The 19,469-nt window shown below is 38.5% G+C and overlaps 2 protein-coding genes across 2 annotated transcripts; one reads left to right on the forward strand and one right to left on the reverse strand.

The window, feature by feature from the left end:
• Positions 1 to 195: 195 nt before the first annotated feature.
• Positions 196 to 10,046, reverse strand: LOC140938348 (E3 ubiquitin-protein ligase CCNB1IP1-like). Its single transcript, XM_073387835.1, has 12 exons — positions 9,936 to 10,046; positions 9,364 to 9,379; positions 7,736 to 7,795; positions 7,579 to 7,649; positions 6,233 to 6,307; positions 5,843 to 5,957; positions 4,969 to 4,989; positions 3,015 to 3,106; positions 2,554 to 2,576; positions 1,547 to 1,659; positions 1,027 to 1,077; positions 196 to 368 (listed from the first exon to the last, which is right to left on the reverse strand). The coding sequence occupies exons 1-12, from the start codon at positions 9,996 to 9,998 to the stop codon at positions 196 to 198; spliced, it is 873 nt and encodes a 290-aa protein (XP_073243936.1). The 5' UTR covers positions 9,999 to 10,046.
• A 579-nt stretch (positions 10,047 to 10,625) lies between these two features.
• LOC140937620 (protein CutA homolog) lies at positions 10,626 to 16,108 on the forward strand. Its single transcript, XM_073387174.1, has 6 exons — positions 10,626 to 10,788; positions 11,775 to 11,834; positions 12,585 to 12,630; positions 13,344 to 13,393; positions 14,601 to 14,643; positions 15,888 to 16,108. The coding sequence occupies exons 1-6, from the start codon at positions 10,634 to 10,636 to the stop codon at positions 15,945 to 15,947; spliced, it is 414 nt and encodes a 137-aa protein (XP_073243275.1). The 5' UTR covers positions 10,626 to 10,633; the 3' UTR covers positions 15,948 to 16,108.
• The last annotated feature ends 3,361 nt before the right edge of the window (positions 16,109 to 19,469 follow it).

Here is a 19,469-nt window from a genome sequence, read left to right on the forward strand (position 1 = left end):
TTAAATGACCAACACTTATAATATAAACCACACAAAAATAAGCCTCATCTGCTGGAATGACTTCAACACATCCTTTCATTATTTCACCTGCTCCATGGAGGGAGACCTCTTCAAATTCGACACAAAATTGACTCTGAGGTTAACTTGAAAATGTTGAACTAAATAAAATTTCACGACAATTAACGCCAACACCAACTAAACTCTGCTGTTTTCCTTGTGTTCCAGTCTTTTGCTTATACCAGGTGTTCCCGAAAAATCCAAAGTAAACTTTCGAGTGGCTTCTTCTTGGTCGTGTGATCGTCTCAAGCTTGGAGTTGCAGCACGGTGGACTGACTCCCCAACAGATGAATCAAAAACGTGAAATTCTCCTAACGAACAATAACATTAGATCAATGATAGAAACCGCTGAAGGGCAAGGAATAAGGATGCCCCATATTACGCCAGTTAAAGTTTAAAAAGTAGAATGAAATTTGTTGTTGTTGCAGAAAAGCAACGACTTGAACAACTAACTTTCACGTAGCAGCTTCACGGAGGTGTGAAGACTAGCTCAGAAATAGTTGTCAGAATGTGGAGAAGGGTTGCGTCATTTTTCTGGCTGGTTTAGTACACAATACATAAACCACACATACATGAATAACAGACGCCAATAGTGTTCTTTAAACATAGAACGTATTGAATATGAAGAGTTTGGTGTCGAAATGCCACGAGCAGAGAACAATACATATTTTAACCCTTTCACTGCCAGAGTGTTTGACTGAATTTGGTAAGGCGACTCTAACTTTTGAGTGTGTGGACGAAATCCTGTGATGTGACCATTCAAATGAAAGCTCTCTGCCTGTACTTTCACATGAGGCTATTTGTTTCTCAAAATTTTAGAAAATAAAAACTGGAAATTTGGTAAGAATTTGCCTTTGGCCACATTTGGCAGTGGAAGGGTTAATTAAATTAACCACTTCTACAGAACTCCTCCATTACAGGAAACTACATGTTGTAGCTTTCAGATACATACAAGAAGTGTGTACGTACTTTCTGCTGGATATCTGATATCAGCTGCACTTGCTGTACGTCGAATTAAATCTGGGGAAAATGCACCTCGAGTTTTAGGTCTTGGAGGTTATTGTATTAAGAACATTTGATTCTAGTAAAACACATAATTATTGCTTGCTTGTGAGGACACCTAAGGTCGCTAAAAAGCTGCATCCATCAAAAAGGCAACAATGGTCCTTTCCACCAATAATTTGCAATTATTTTCTTTAAGATAAATTGCTCGTTTTTTGTTATCTAGAATGAATAAACTCGAACGCGATTTCTTGTCTCGCAGATATTATCACTTGTTTCCCCTTGAGAAACCACGTGACTTTGCTTTAATCCCATTAGTCCTTAAGCGCGTGAAGAGATATCGTAAATGAGGTGGGCCGCTCCCAGACATGTGTTCATCAGATTCAAGTTTAAACTATGCAGTTTTATAGATATTCAAGTTAAAGCTTAAATTAGATGACGTTGCTTCCTTTAATTAAAGGATTCTGCAAATCTGAAAGAGTTTTACCTGCACCAGTTCCAAGAGGTATCTCAAATATGTGCTTCATTTGTCCTCCGGTCCCTCTTGACTCCAAGAAGTGTTCGTCACGTCCCTCCAACACGGAAGGCGTTATGCTTTTTCTGAGGGGAAAAAAAGTACACTCAAGTTATCAAAAATATCTATATTAATTCGCTAAGTTCTTCGTCTGGCAGAATCCCGCCAACATGTAGAGGAAATCTTCTGCCAAAGTACAATATCTAACCGCCAAGCCATCCACCGGATCACGAGTCCCTGATTGTTTTGAAGACTTTTAGCCCACCTACGTTCTATTCGTCAAGTTGTAAGAGCTCGTAAGAATCAAATGAATAAACCACTCAGGAACACCCAACGACGCTTTCCTCCACAATACACTGAAAACACTTTTTAGGCTAAAGTAATTTTACATGTAGATCGCTAGAAATGCATTCTAAGGTGCGCTATCGAATTTGTACCTGTTCGGTCATCCTAGGGGAACTTCAGTCTTTTGGAAATTACAAGGGCTCGAGTATTATTTTTCCGACAATTTTAAATACAATTTGACCTATTACGAAAGTGAGGCATTTCCTTATTCCTCTCTCCATCGCATCGCCGTCCTCACGAGTAATAGAAAATCCTAGGCAATATTTGCTTCTCGGAACAGATATTTTACAGAGAACAGTCGTTGGGTACCCCTGACAACTATTGTTTTCAGTCCACGAAAATAACAGAATTCTAACTCTTTGTCACTTTTAACCTTGTCTGGGTGTAGTGATCGTTTATTGGGTTTCCTGTACCCTTGCTTGTAATGCATTGTGGGAATTGTGGGAATATATAGCGGACTGAAAATGTGCGTTCTTTTTCTGAGAGTGTAATCCGTAACCATCGAGGACCACTCTGACGTGCAGACATTACACCGGGTACACTAAGCCTTCACAATAACCTGAAGACTGAATGTTGCATCATTTAGAATTGTACTATTTCTTTTAGAAAGACCTTGTCTCTAACCAGTTACTTACCTCCTAAGAGAGTCGTACATCCCCTGTATTTGTAGTAAAAAGAAACAAATTTTTGCTTGAGTTTTTGCTGTTATTCATTCAAAAAATGTTAGGAAGTATCTTCACAAATTTAGGAGCCCAACAAATTCAAGGACTCACTAACAAATTCCAAACACCATATCTAACGTATCTGCTTACTTTACGAGTCTACATTGCAAATGATAAAATAAGACGATAGTACCAAAAAGGAAACATAAAACGGAAGCCTTAGTTGTCCTCTAAGGAATGGTTTTGGATACAAAGAAGCCAAACTCGCTATAAATACATGTATTGACCACCCTGCCTTAACAGATTAGGACTACTTTGCCAAAGAACATGAAATTGCCATACCTAGAAGGCGCTTGTGCTAGAACGGGGTAGATTCATGGATACTTTTAGCCATCATGAAAAGCTTAAAAAAATTTTACGACATTTAGACGCACCTGCAGCTTGAGATACTGTCTATTCTTTTCCATTAGCTTTTCTGACAGTTCATTACATCTCTTTTTTGCGTCGTCCAAATCCTTCTTGTCAGCTATCATAAGCAAAACATGCAAGTTAATGGCTGCAAATATTATTTATAATAATAATAATAATAATAATAATAATAATAATTCAACTGACACGCAATAATCAGTCTTTAAAGAGCCCTTTGTACCATCAGAGTACATATCTAATTACAACATGTTATCTAGAGTACTTATGATATCTTGTGCTTTAAAATGTCTGAAAAACAAAAATAACGCCGGATATGCCTGTAAGACTTAGGGGTCGACCATTCGACTTTTGAGGGGTGGGGGCGGGATGGGTGATTTGGTTTGGGTAAAAATCTTTTCCCCCAAACCTCTATAGCCAGAAATTTTTCCCAGAAATATAATGGTGTAAGATTTTTTTCCAGTATACACCATGAGAGATATTTTTTTCAGTGCAGGATATTTTTCCCCATGTATTTCCTTGCAAGATTTTTTTTCTCTCGAAATCAATCTGCAAGATTTTTTTCTGAAATCACCCATACCCCCCTCAGAAATCAAACAGTCGGCCCCTTATAACTAGTTGTAGAGGAGCTGGAAATATAATTTAAAAATGCTAATAGGCCCTTGAAATAGTCGGCGTTTCGTTGGCACCATTATACTGACTGCTTCACCCAAAGCCAGTAATGGTGCCGCCAATCGCTTTCAATACTTGAGGGTCTCAATGGGGTGATGGCTTTTACGGTTATCGGCTAAAATTTTGGCTCTTTTACGGCTATCGGCTAATTTTTTTCAGTTATGGTTAACAAAAAAGTTAAAAATTAACTTCTTTTGTTTCAAAAAGTTAAATATTAATTAACCTGTATTTTTTGTATCTTTAAAGCAAAACAAAGGTCTTAAGATCATCTCGGGATGTGAAACAAGCTATTCTTTTGAAAAAAGAAATGGCCGTTTTCACACTAGAAACGGATTATTCGTGTGAGACGGGTTATCCGTTTGATGATTCGCGTCAGATAGGTAAATACGTCTTAATTCGAAAATGGAGTAGTTTTAATTTTAAATGAACAATCCGCCTGACTTTATCCTTTAATTTCGACGGACAGTTTGAAGACGGGATTATTCGTTCCAGATAGCCTGTATACAGTTGCCCCCTCCCCTCAGAAAAAAATCAGAGAAGGGGTGTCTGTCGGGAGGGGAGCGACTGTACACAGGCTAGTCTCAGACGGATAATCCGTTTCTAGCTCTAGTGTGAAAACGGCCAATAACAAAATTCCCGTGTCCAGTGTTTTTAATGATAGCGAAGGACTGTACGGAACCACTGTCAGCCGTTGCCTTGTCCGTAGGCCTCATTATTTCGCGCGGCTAATGCGTTTCGGGTCACCTGGTCCGAGCGAGTTCGCCACCGAAATGCCTTGACCGAGATTGCGTTGGTGGACGCCGTAAAGGGACTAGGCATGGCAATGTCTACCGTAGCGTCAGAGAAAAACAGGGAAAAGTTGCTTATCGGCAACGTGTTTTACAAACAGTGAGATCTCTGCGTGTTGTTTCACTAGTATTTCGAGGGCACGACCTTCTGAAAATCGCAAATATTAATCCCCAGCAAGAAGCCACACTTTCGCTATGGAAAAAAAAAATTAGTTCCTCGAGAGAGCGGCGGAAATGGAACCAGGGTCTTGGTCAACACCTAAAAGGCGCTTTACCTAAAGTGCGTACAGAGTCACTAGCCGGGAAATAAAAAACGCAACCATAAGTGAGTTTAGTACCTTCCTTAAAAGTAGCAAATCTAGGGAACAATTTCTTTTACGGTTAACTCTTTTTTACCCTATTTACGGCTAACGGTTAAAATTTTTCAATTTTTACGGCTATCGACTAAATTTTTGGCCGTTATACGCCTATCGGTTAACCCAGTTGAGACCCTCATACTTACTTGACGCTTGCGATTTTAATGCTGTTGAATTTATCAAGTGCAGTTAAGGAATCACTGATTTTTTCAAAGATGGAACAATATCAAGAGTTCTCTTGAACAATACGTTGTGTTAGATAAATGGAGATATAAGTAACTTGAAAGAGCAGACTTGCCACAAGTCGACTGCGAGAGTGCCGAAGACGCGAGATAAAGCGAGCGACGTAAGTAACCAACAGAAACCGGTATAAGGCTGCAAGAAAGTCTTCTGAAAGAATGCAATTCCGTAACTTTATCATGAAAAAGGAAACTAGAAATGTCCATTGGATAATCAAATTGTCTGTGCCATTCCGTTTGTTGTCGAACAATCTTTCCCAATTATTTCAATTCTTAACTTTTGCTTGCAAGCAAAGGCAAAAAGAAACTTAAAGGACTGAATCATAACTAAACCTTCCCTTCGCTTTGAAATCTTTTGGTTGTACAACTGCTTCAAGCAGACCCTAACTTTTTGGCCGGGAGTCTATTTACTTGTTAAAATAACAAACAAAAAGAGAAAAATGACGCTGGACGGATTTAAGCCAAGGAATCTTCGGCGATTTTTTTTCCATAAAGTTGTCAAATGATCATGTAGACACTTTTCATTTTATTTCTTGATACTACACTTTCCGCTTTCACCGGCATACCCTGCAAAAACTGCCTCTTTGATATCTGCCCTGGCATTCTTTTTCACGGCCAGTTTATTTAGCTTAGCGCACTCTAGGTGCAGTCTTTTCGTCTGGCCCTCCGATTTGGTCCTATTTTGGTCCTATTTGTTTACTAAAGCCAACAATAAACCGAAAACCTCTAGCTCACAAACAACAGGCAAGAAACAGCAAAACAGACTGTACTTTAAGGATACAATTGAGTTCTGTTTGCACTTTTGAGAGAACTTGACTGTAGTACTGTTCTAACTGAGTTGTCTTCTCCTTAGCCTTGTTAGCTACATAATCTTGATACATTCTTTCCTGATGTGTCTGCAGGAAAGATCAGTAGCATAAATAGTACTGGTTACCACATTGTTTAAGAAACTATTGTAGCTTCGTGACACGAATAAAAATCATAATAAATGATAATAATAATAATAATAATAATAATAATAGTAATAATAATAATATTATTATTATTATTAACATCAATAAATAATAAAACCAAACACAAGACAACAAAACAAAACAATGCACCCCAAAGCAACCTGCTTACTAATCACCCTTACTAATTAGGCTGTATTTCAGTAATTCATCTTCCTTACTTGGTATGTCCAGAATGCCAGAGCCCTCGAGCAAATCTCCATTATAACTTCAGGTTTTTGACCAGCCAGTACCATCTACAAAATAATTAAAGGAACTCGCAGCTTTATCAAATTCAGTTGCAGGGCCAAGTACATGCACATGTACATATACATTTCGTACCATTCACTCAAAAGCTTTTTAATTGTCAGCTACCTGCATTAGCAATTTCTAAATACAACCTTGCCTAAGCTCAAGAAATACACTTATCACAACTATTCCCTCCTATTCTTATCCGACGGACGTGAGAACTGACGCAAGTGTCAAGGCTGGACGCACGCTTCGAGCTCTTTTCTTCATTGTTAGGTTCTTGTCCTGCCTCTAAAGTAACGCGTGATGAAGCCCTAAGAACGCCCGCGTGAGGCTAAGTTCTTGTCCGTTTGCGTGGAAAAAATAATATTAAAAGCTGTGAGATATCCACAAAACCAACTGCAACACTACCACTGTGTCTTCGTTCCTATCTAGCATCTGACATGCGATGAGATTTTACGAGTTTACAGTAATGATGCGTGCTCAAATATACAGGTCAGGAAAAGGGTGTAAATATGAAGCAAGGAGGAAGAATACCAGTACCCCAACGGTGGACTTAATTCAAAATTTTTTGTAGAGAAGTCTGGGGAAAAGTCATTAAGAATAGTTGACCTTTTACTGTGGAATTATTTTCGTTTATACCAGGCTTTAGGTTGTCAGGAAATGGTATTAGATGTTCGTAGGCCGCCTGCGATATCCCTACCTCTATTTCTACCTCAACAAGTACCTCTATGCTAATGATGTATTTGTTAAGGATTGCAGAAGCATTAGAATTATTTTTAACAATTTTTTTATTTTTTTACTTAGCTTTTTACCAATTCTTGGCAGGATATAGTCCCTCCCCTACTCTTTACGAACAGTGTGTGTGTTATTTAACATCGCATATAACAGATATGTGAAAGTATTCACCGGGTCTTAGGATACCCTGCGGGCAGAGGCTACATTTTCGCTGTGTGAAATAGCATGCGAAAAGTAGCGCAACCCAGCTCATACCTCGAAAATGTAGCCTCTGCTCACAGGACTATATCCAAGAAGACTAGAAGGTCTAACTGTTTGCTGATGTCTTTAAAAAGGCAGCACTTTCTCCTCAGTTATTCTACAGACCCCAAGTGTTGCTCCTGCCGGGATTTGATTCAAGGGCCTCCTGCTTATACAGTTGCGCCAACCAGGCGTTGGTTAAACTTTTATAAACTTTTCATACTTTGTAGAGTTATATACAAGAAAAAAGTCTCTTCAGTCAACACAGAAAGTCATACTAGTCAAGAAATCACAGACTTACTGATTTAAATTGCTCTGAAGCTTGCAGATCAACCCGAATGACATCAAATTTGGCAGAGAGGTTAGTCTCACCTGGTAATGAAAAAAATATGAACAAGGCAGTTTTAATTCAGGGGCAATACAATGGTGTACTCATCATTTTACTAAACAAAACTTACATGCAGGACACACAAGCTTCTTGTTAAACTCTCTTGTTCCATCCTCATCACAGAAAATATCTTTTCATGTTGTCAAGGATATAGAACAGTGTATTATATTAATTTCAAACCCCTACCCTAACTCCTGATTCCTAGTTTTACTTGCAACTTTTCATTTTAAACTGGTTAACTCTTTTCTACCCAGTTCAAGATAATTTCTATTGTATGGGCTAAACAGATTTAAAAATTCTTTTCTTAAATAAACATTCATTCCTTTTATTTTGGCCCTATATTTTCTCAAAAATTAAACAGTCTTGACTTTTACGTTGAAATTGGCCAGTAGACTTAGTTCCATCAATCTGCAGTTAGCCCGGTCGTGCTATTCTTTTTTAGGTCAGTATTTTGATTATTTTAAATGACATAATATGGGTTGCAAAACTACTGAAAACCCACTAGGGACTGAAACAACTATTTGAAATAAACACAACACTGATAAGAATCCCAACTGGCCAGAGGCAAACCAGTTGGCTAATAACAAGCATTGTCAAGAAGAAGAACAAGGGTCTACCAAGGACAAATCTAGCAATGAATTAGAGCGGGAGTTGAACTCATGGCCTCCAGATTGCAACTGCAGTGCTCTAACCACTCAGCCACTCTGCTTCCTTTTTCTTAAAAACTGTGTTTATTGACCTCATATCATAGCTTTATAATTTTACCACAAATATATACATGTTTGAGTGGTTTATTTACAACCGTGCCGTTTTGTCCCTTTTGCTCAGCATTTTCTGGGCCTGGCATTTAAATTGCAGGTAGCAAACTTTGGTCTTAAAGTGCTCCTAACAGATAAGCAATATTATCACCAACACAGGTATCACCAAAGAAATATCTATATAAACCAAAGCAAGCATTGTCATACTGTGTTGCAGACAGGCCATTTGATGTCAAGATCATTATTACATTGACTGTAGCTCTTATTTAATTGTCTGTTTTAGAACAGTTTCTTGGAGAGGTCAAATACCTGTAAGGCCTGCACATGCCACACCCAGAATGGTTTTTCTTTTTGGCTTTAATTCTAATTTTCGGATGAGCAACCAGATCTCTGTCATGTGGGAGACCCCCTGGAAAACCAGCTTGATTAGCTTATATTATTTGCCTGTGCTGTGGGCTAACTTGTTTATAACCTGCCAGGGTGCAAAAAAAGTCCGTTTTACAGCCTGCCATTCGAGCAAGCTGTAGCTAGTATGTACTAGCCCACAAGTCATTTCAACTAGCCCCTAAACCCTTTTTGATTAGCAGGATTGATTACAATCCTTCTGTAATTTGAATCAGCACTTGCTTGTTCAGGCAAATTAAGAACAAAAATCACTAGCCCGATAGCAAAATCCACTAGCCCCGCGCTATCGGACATAACTTTCTTTGCACACTAGGGGTTCTGTCTAGCTTGTGGTATGCATGCCTCATTAAGCTGGAAATCAACAGACATGGATACAACTTTTTCAGCATTATATAAATATGGATACAAAACAAGAGGGATGTAGTATCAACATTCATTCATTTTTTTAGCATGGTCAACTAACTCTAGCCTGCACACAGAATTCATGGTGAAAGGAATTCCATTTGAGAGGTTTTCTAAAATTAAAAAAGGATACGAGAGCATGAGGTAACCTAAAGAATGAAGACAAAGTTTCAAACTGTTAAAAGTTGGAAAATACAAAGCTATTTGACAATTACTACTGTTAATTCCAGAGTCTTGATAAATGGCAGTCCTTCTGTGTTACGAACTGAATTAAGGAAACATGCCAATATTATCAATTTTTATTCCAGTAATACTTTTTGGACATGAAAGGACTGTAACATCAGCACAAACTCTTGGGATAATTGACATTTTTCCAATCAATTAGCAATTTAAACCCTTAGCTTCTCAAAGTAGGGAAATTTCACAAACGTCTCTAAATTTTGTGACTCCTCAAAGCCATATCTGAATTAATTCCCAGCACATTTTCTAAAACTTGGTACCCACAAATTCACTGCCTTAAAAATGCTCTTTTTGATAGAGGCCCACTAATATTAAACTTTTTTATGTCAAATGACGACTTGCAAAAACCTACTATTTTACTCAAGATATGATTATAAACATTAAAAACAAAACAGCAAAGGCTAAAGTGACTTGAGATTTCCCGATTTAAAAAAGTGGTCTGGGCTATTTAAGCTGGATTCTTACCCATGCATACGTGTTGAGCCTTTTTCTACATTTCCTGAAGTTGCAGAGAAGGTCATTATCCATCTTTACTGAGGGGAACTTTGCAATCAGCCCTTCATCTCGTTATCTCACTATCAAATAACATAAGCTAAGCTTTAGAATAGTGTACAAAAGTAACAAAAGTAGTTGCCGGATGTTTGGTGAAGAGTGTCGCAAATATGCAAAAGTCCTTTTAAATTAGCCGTCCAAAAGGATTTCTTTAATAGTCATGATAAGTACACACTTTAATGACATCAACCACGTTACATGGCTTACAGGTTGTTGAGACGAGCTTTTCTATAACTAAGCTCACTTTCAGTGTTTCCTTGTTTTTTTTTACTTCGTCATTCCGTTTTTGTCATGAGTTGAACACGTCACTTTATAGTCTGCAAGTCTAGATTCTCCTCTCTGTGTTTACAACTACAAAGGGTCGAAGACGTAACGAACAAAGAATAAATAGAATTATAGTACTAAAGAACAGTACTTACCCTTCCTCACTTTTCCAAAATACTTTCCTTCCGGCGATTTTTATAGCAAATGCGACAAATTTTACCTTCCTCGAAATTTCGCGGGTAAATGAAGCCTTAGCGCATGCTCAAAGGCAAACTCGACTCATGCCCTCTCGGTCACTAATTTTTTTTCCGCTGTTCATAGTTGACGTGGACTCGTTTTTTGTACAAATGATCCTTCTTCGAAGCTTATTTGTTGCTTCGCTTGCTGGTTATTTGAGGTTTAACTCAAAACGTGTCTTCATGGCTACGAGTTCCTCACCTGGAGATTATTCTTCTGCTTTCGTGACCTGTCCAAACAAGGATGTCGCTAAGAGAATAGCAAGGTTCGCCTGCACGTGCTGCATCATTTCCCCAGACTGGAATAATTATTATAAAAATTAATGGCTTCGGTGGAGTGTCAGTTGTCGACAGCTATCTGAGTAACTGGGCGACTGTTACTGCCGATAGCGACTTTTCATACATTCCAAATGATAAGAACTAACCGTTCTAGATCTAAGCTTATGCTTAATGAGTTCAAACTTGACTTGACTTGAAACAAAGTTTTTAAGAAGAATGGGATAACCTTTTGGTACTTTGGTCTTACTAAGCCAGTTGGGCAGTTCTCAGGTCTCGATTGGGCAAAAGATAAGTTCTGTCAATCAGAATTGCTTCTGGAACTGGTTCAGTTACAGCAGCTATATCCAGGAGCCCTACAGTTGCTTCTGTTACCAGAGATATCAATGTTAAGGTGGAGATGGTGGTATGGGCATAGCTTTACCATTTGAACACTTACTTTGTCCCATCGCTGGGGTTTCAGACCACAAATTTGCCCCCAAATAGCAGTTTTGTTATCCCCAGAAAGGGATATTTTATCAAATTTGATCTAATTTCAGTCCCAAGGGTCAGGAATTTTACCAAAAAATTGCAAAAAATTCAAATGCTTCACCTACTGTATGCCTATACACCCACATCCGCCCTCCCCCTCCCTCCCCCTCCATTGTCCAAACATTGATACCTGCATAAAAAGTGCAACAATTTCACCAATAACTGTCCTGTCCTACTTACTTTCCTCTGGGTATTTGAGAAGGCTGCAAGCAATATTTGATTACCTTTTTTCTGTGATCTCACAGTGAACTCAGGGTTTAACACTGTATCAAAGAGGGGGCTATTTCCCAACCAGAAAAATGATGACTGTGGTAACAAAAATATTAAAGGACTGTGATATATGCAAATAATACAATGCGATCTGTCAACTTAATATATCAGTCATAGTAATACATGTATGTGTAAATGTTAAGGCAATCAATGTTGCTGGTGTTGTTTTTTGTAGTGGACTTGTGGAAAACAAGATTGCTGCTTGTGTGAACATTATTCCTGGAATTACTTCAGTGTAAGTAAGTGTGCTCAAGTTGTAATGTATTATAATGAATTGCTTAAAATGGCCAAATTCCTTTCTAGTCTAGAGCATCTGAGCACTTCAAGAGGCTATCAGAGATTGCTCAGATCAGCACTATTAGATGTTTTGCTGCAAATTTGGTCAAATGTGTCCCTTATGCAGGGTGAGATGACAATGTAAAAAATTGCTTCCTCTTCAGGAAAGCTCTTAGTGATGTTTCAATAACTTGGAGAGGTTGTGCAAGCTTTCCAACCCCCTTATTAACCAACATTTACTTTACCTGGCAAATTAATGCAAAAGAACTTTTTACTTCTTTGTTAATGTGTAGCTTACGTAAAGACATATCCTACTTCCTTTGTTACTTGCAGTAAAGGGACATCTGCATTCTGTCAGTTGTTGTGTTCCACTTTCCCAAGACCTTGCAATCTTACAAAATCATTTGCATGATCTCTTTCTAAAAAGAAGTAGATAAGGATTAAATCTCTAAAATATTCTCTTTGACAGACCAAAGTTCTGTCTCTATTATAGTTTTGTAATTTATTCAAAATTGAATACCCTGAGAGTGAGGCTGGAACAGGATTAGCAATAGCGTTACGCAGACCTCCCTTTTCCATGTCAAACAAAGGAAAGGAGAAGGAAGGAGATGTCTGTACTTCTCCCCTAAGATCAATTGTAGAATTGAATGAACTTTTAAAGAACGTACAAAAACTCTTAAGTTAATTAACACTCTACCTTGTTATGTAGTTACACTTGGGAAGGAAAGGTGGAAGAAGACAGTGAAGTTTTACTGGTAAGAAAATATTAAAACAGTATAATGTCAAAGCATGATCATTTTAAGAAAATACTGTTTTTGTTGGACTTACTGTTGAATTACTTAATCTGAATGACTAATGACTTTGTTACTTTTTTTAATTTATTTATTAAACATCATTGAACAAAACATTACAATAAACTTTACAATAACGGGGCAGCAAAAAAGGAGGCAAAAAAAAAAAACAGTAAAACAAAACAAAAACAAACAAACAAACACTGAAAAAAGTGAAATACGAAAGTTCAACATGACTTTGTTACTGGCTAATAAATGTCTCACTCCTCAAATGATTGACACAATACTGTGTTACTGAGTGCCTCAGAGCATCAAAAGTTAAAGGGAAGTAAAAATTTATCAGTCACGAGTGCAGAGGAACTCCAGTTGAAAAACATTTGGAGCGTTTGTTGTCTTTTTATGCACCACCAATTTACAATGAAACCACAGCTTTGGTTTATGAGCTGATATAGTAACATGCCATTTCAAAGGGTGTTTGAGATGACTGTTTGGTAATTATGGTCCAACTGGTCCTGATGGTGCATTTAAAGAATGTATAGTTATCCTCCCACCTTGTAACAAAAATTACATTACCATGTTTTTACAACCTATCTTCTTGTATACCTTCCTGAATTTAACTGAGATTCGTCAAGTTTCACGTATTATTTATTTATTATTTTTTGTGTCTTTTTTTGTAGATGATTAAAACAAGAACAAGTAGAGTTACTGATCTCACTGAATACGTCAGGTATGTACTGACTGCTGTTCCCCGCATGGTTCCCACCCCCAGCCACTCCTATGGATTTGTACTCAGGTATAATACACACAGTAAACTCCAGGGACTGAGTAGTGGCCCAGCACAGCATAGACTTGTGTACAAGGCCAGGAAAGGGATGCAGTGGGTGGGGTACTATAATACAAGGGAAGTTCAAAAGAAGCCAAAAGAAGAGAACATTGACCCTGGATGTAACCCAAAATAAGTCTCCTTTTCCTCTAGGAAAGTCCCACAAGACTTTGTGAGCCAAAAAATTCCTTGGAAAATAAAAGTTCAAAACCCACTTTAAGATATTCCTACTTCCCTGTGGCTATCTTGCAGGCCCAGGTATCTTAATTTACAGTACCTCATTTACCGGTAGTCTATGTTCTACCTTAACACTGGATAGCTTTTGCTCTGGCACGAAAACCATACTGGATAGGGCTTTTGTTCACTCGTAAAAACAATGATTTTGGTGTGATTTCTGTAATGGAGCAATGCTGCACTGCATCAATCTCTGAGGTAAAGATTCACATATGATATTGGATAGGTGCTCACACTATACTAGATTTCCTGTTGGCACGGAAAGCTATCTAGTATAGGGCGGACATGGCCTTAGCCATACGAAGCTCAATTGAAACTAGCTTATGTTGTTTGTTTTGAAAAAAGTAGAGCTGATGGTGCCCTAGAAATTTTGTAAAAGAATCTTGGTTTTTCCATGATATGACTATGAGAAAACAATTGAAGTTCAGCAACACATTTCGTGAAAGAAGACATGCAGCTTTTCAGGGGAGGAGCTTAAAGAGAATCTAAAACAAACTTTTTTCCACTGTTATTTATCATGAAAAATATGACATCTTTTTAATTAAGCTTACTGTGTTTCACGAAAAGCAAGGTTAGATTAAATGTAAGTTGATTTGGATCTCTCCTGCTAACACACTGCATTTTCTAGAAGCCCCAAATAAATGCTTCTTGTTCTTATTATATTTTCTTCTTACCTTCACTATAGGCTCAATGCCTTTATCTATTAGTAAGCCATTGGCTTTTACTTTTCGGATGACCATTGAGTTTGGATTTTGATATTTCATACCACTTTCTTAAACAAAATAATGGAAACTTGAAGAAAGAAAAAAGAACTACATTGCAACACAATCTTAGGCTTACAAATTAGTTATCTATTATTTAAATTCTCATATTGCAGAAAACAACATCCTTATGATGTACCTGAAGTCATCAGTATGAAGGTAATGACAGAATGGATTGTACATCTAACAAGATTAGCTTGCTTTTTGTTTATTTTATATCCAAGTATCAGTTATGTTTATAGATAGGATGTGTCTACAAATGATAATATAGAAATGGTGTGAAACCACTGTATTCACGTGACTGGTGTGGCCGACAGCTGATTACTAAAAGCACTGCCAATCAGAATTGACTCATTCGCCCCTGAACGGCCTGACCCATGTCCCTTCTACCGCTTGTGACATCATCAGTTTTAACCCTTTAAGCCTCAGTATCCACATACAAATTCTCTAAACTGATCTCTATACATTTCCTTAAAGAATAAGTATAGAGAATTTGATAATAGATCAAGGCATTTCCTCTTGTGTGATCATTTTATTAATTCTTATAACTTATCTCTTGACAGTGTATGGATATTGTTTGGAGAAATTTGATCTTGGTCACTGTTGGGACTTAAAGGGTTAACGGTCAAGGACAACTTTGTCAACTAACTTGTGCAGGGTGAAGAGACCTTAAAGTAAACCCATATCAGAATAGCACGAGTCAGTCAAGGAGGCTGGTGAAAAAGGCAACCATGTAACGTTGACCCAAAATTCCCCTGAAAATCTTGTTCCACTACCCACCTACTTTTCCCTTCATCTAATCCTAAGATCCTTAAAGTTTCCCCCAAACTTTTTCAACCAAAATGAAGCTAACCGAACTTCGGAAGCTAATATTTTGTATCTGGATCAGAAGACCGCCAAGTGTGCGACCTGGAAACGGCTTTGTGGTACGTTTAAAATCTTTATAGGCAGACGGTGACCAGTAAAAGGCTCCACTAGCTTCAAAACGCGTTTTTAGGCAAAATTTCCAGGAGCGAATGGGTTTAGCGTTTAGAGAACATCATTCCTGTCAAGTTGCTTTGATACGTACTACATGTACACATATTGACATCTGGACCTTTTGTGTAGGGACCACCAGGTTCAGTCGTGTGCAGGACAATCACAATCGTAGCCAACAAACTGTAGAGAAACATAGTTCACCTTCTAACGCTGTTTTCTCATTGGTAAAACCACTTCATAATAACATCCTTATGTCTGAAAAACAACATCCTTATGTCTGTCTCACCTGGTTTTTAGGGATCTCCACCTTGTGAGGAAAATGAACCATAATCCCCTCCCTCACACTCCTCCCCCTATCTATCAATCTTTCCCTGCATTTTGCAATACGAATTCTATTAATTTATTTCCCTTTCCTTGGCTTTCAGCTTGGTGAAGGAAATCCAGCTTATCTGCAATGGATCAGTGAAACTGTCCCTGAAAAGTGAACAAAACGACTTACTTTCACTTTACCCTCACTAATAATTATAGTAAGATAAAAACAGGAAAAAGAGTATTTATGGTCATTACCCGGGTGTCTTTGTTAAGGTGTTTGATATACCCATTTTAATCAGATGGCAAAAATATAAATACTAGTTTGTGAAACAGTTTGTGTGCCCTTGTATCTGGCGGTGATTGTATCATTTACTTTTCCTTGCTTGATATGGCAAATCATTTTAGGCATGAAACTGGTTGACAAAAACGACACCAATGTACTCGAATACCCGCAAAAGTTAATGGTATTGAGGGGATACTTGATGACAGACTTTGCAGAGAGAGCGGCTGGGGCCATTAAAATCACTACACAAATATGAGCGTGAATGTATCGCAATATGAAAGTGAATATATGAAATTTCACAATTTCACGTGAAAGATCATCGCAGTTACATACGCAAGTTATATCTTTATCTTGTACGAGTATATTGCAAACTCACAAACAGACCATCTCCCATTTGCCTTGATAGCTAAGTTTAGTAGAGCACTGCACTGTTATTACATAACTATTACATGGGTCATAGGTTCCAATCCCCTTTCAAGCCCAAATTATTTTCAGGCTGTCTTTGCGCCTTTGCCTAAACTGCGATAATCTAGCGCTTAACCCAGGGTTAAATTTAACCCGGGTTTCTTTTTCTTTTGTTCAAAAGCATTTTCTCTGATAATTTTCTCTGTTATTTTTAGAGCTTGCAATCATCAACTTGTTGACAAAAAGAATTAAAACTGAAATGCTTTTTAATCAGATGGAAAAAATAAAAATGAAATGCTTTTTAAGCTTTCAAGTCTAACCCTAGGTTATTTTAACCCAGCTTTGAACAACTCGGCCCAGGTGTTAAATTTATTGTCAGTGGTGTTGAGGTATGATATTCTTTTTTCCTCCTTTACATTATCCTAGACGACCAGCAAAACTTAAAGTGAAAAATTCGTAATACCAACCCAAGACACTTAAAATCATTGCATCTAAGATATGATAACAAAAACGGTGTCTTCAACAGGAATAAGCTTATAACGTCCTTATGCCACACATTCATTTTGCTATTTCTAAATTCCAGAAACTCTCGCTTTCAAAACGAGGCTAAGTGCAAAATTTTTCTTGCAACAAGGAGTATTATTTGCATGAGAATATAAAATCATTTTTATATCAAGGAATTCGCACTAAGCCTCGCTTTGAAACAGAGGCTTGGGGCAACTCGGAAATCACCTCTTTCTCGAGTGTTGTTTGACTACAGCAAATCATTTCTTGCCCACTTTTAACACTCCCAGTAAGATTCCAAAAACAATGGCCCTAACTGACACAAGAAAACAAAAACAGTGTAGGATTCTAGAAGTGGCTGTTCACCGGGAAGGAAAAGAACAATTACTGGAGAATAATTGTTCAGTATTAACTCAAGTAAATTAAGTACAGATCAGACGGTGTAGAGATCTCTGATCCAGTAGAACTCCAAATAGGTTTTGTGCCTACTTCTCTAGTACCGTAAATGAACACGCTGAACACGATGTCCCGTTAGATTCATAGGGCTTCTAGATTTTACTCCGAGTGTCTTAAGAAGTTCAAAGAGGAGCTGTGCAATCCTGGAGAAATCTTGGATGTATACGTCCTTCCGGTAGTACCCCAACTCGCCCAAAAATTTCCTGACATTACCCACAATTCTTGTTTCAGTGTTTTTAAGTGATAATAGAACATGAGTGTTCGATGGGCTCACACAATATCCATTGGCTGAGACAATTCCCCCCAGATAATTGACCTCTCTTCTAAATAGCTGCATTTTTTGTCGTCAGTTTAATTCCGTGCGCCCTAACTCACCCGTTCATTAAAGATTTACTAAAGACAATTATGTCATTAAGGTAGGGAATACAAATGTTGCCTCTAAGCCCCTCAAGGCAGTTCACCTTGTACCTTGGAAATTACGCTGGCGCTTTCCGGAGTCCGAGGGGTATCCTCACCCACTCTTAGGCCCCTACGGTGTGTCACAAATGCAGACATCAAGTTGACACTCAGAGCTAATAAATTCCTAGTGATAAGCTTTCCCTTAGTCTAACAGTGAGAATAACTCGTTACCCCAAACATTCTCAATAGTTGTCTGAACACGAGCAAGGGGGTGACGGTCAGGTACTGTCGATCCTGCCATTGAGCTCACGAAAGTCAACACACAGTCTTAACGAACCATCCTTTTTTTCCGCACACCTACTACAGGTGACGAATACCTTGATCGTGACGTCCGCACTCTTCCACGATTAAGGACGTCCTCAACATATTGGTTGCTCCGCTGTAACTTCTGAGTGCAATGGTTTTAGATATAGTTGAGTAGTTCTTCTTCTTTATACTCATTTTTCTTAGACAATTATAGTCCAAGGGGGGGTGGGGGGGGGGGAAGTTGCGATGAGGTTAACTCTGTGTAAAGCACCAGCCCGTGAAACAAGGCCAGACCACTACACATAGAACTTCGTGTCCTACTCTTTACGACAAGTGCGTGGGTTCTTTAACGTCCCCCTGCTGACCATGTATTGAAGACGCAGGAGACGGGGCCTACGATTTATCGTCCTTATCCGAGAAGACTAGAACATCTAACCATTTGCAGATGTCATTGCAAAGGCAGCATGTTCTCCTCAGTTATTTTTAAGACCCTGAGTGTTGGTCCGGTCTAGGGCTCGAAACCCAGACCCCCGGACCTCCCGCTCGACAGTCCGGCGCTCTACCAACCCAGCTAACCGGTCGGCAGTTAAATATGTGGGACGTCCATATTCTCAGGAATATGTATTCCGGAACTGGGCAACTGTCTGTCAGGTTGAGTTGAGCTGTAGACCTTCCACGCACCCTAAATCTTCATCATCGTTTGAAAAGGATTCTGCTCCTTCTCATAGCATATTTAATTTATGACAAAAATCTTATCCTCTTGTCAGGTCTCCCAAATCAGCTTCAGGAACTGAGGAAAAAGCTAGTTTCTTGACTTTCATCCAGCATCTCTCTGACACGTTCTTTCCTCTCTAATGTCTCACCAGCTAAAGAAACACCATCCGCTATAACCTTCATTGTCCACTTTCTTTGTGTCTTCAAGAAGAGTCACAACTGGAGTTTGCCCGGCTAAGAACCTTCGGTTTTTCGGGGTGATATCACATCGGCCAAGGAGATTCAATGTTTGTTTCAAATAGCACAGGGAGTCTTGATTCAATTGGACCTTAGCACTGTTTGGGATAATCACATTCCTCTTGATAATTATGCACTGCACAGTTCACCTGGTGAAGATTTCCTAATAAAATTGATCAAAGTGCAAAATTCTCCTGTTTGATTTCAGGAAGGCTTGAGGTCATAGTACATTAACCATTGTCCTTTCATCTCTGCTAGGAGACTGACTTTCGGTACTTTTCACCATTTCGCCAATAACGTATGCAACAATAGGGAGGTCTAGTTTATGCACCACGTTTATCATCAGAGGAAGCATGTTTTCATTAGATCCACCCATCATAAGGAATTTCAG

Source organism: Porites lutea, chromosome 5 (assembly GCF_958299795.1).
Source record: "Porites lutea chromosome 5, jaPorLute2.1, whole genome shotgun sequence".
NCBI lineage: Eukaryota > Metazoa > Cnidaria > Anthozoa > Scleractinia > Poritidae > Porites > Porites lutea.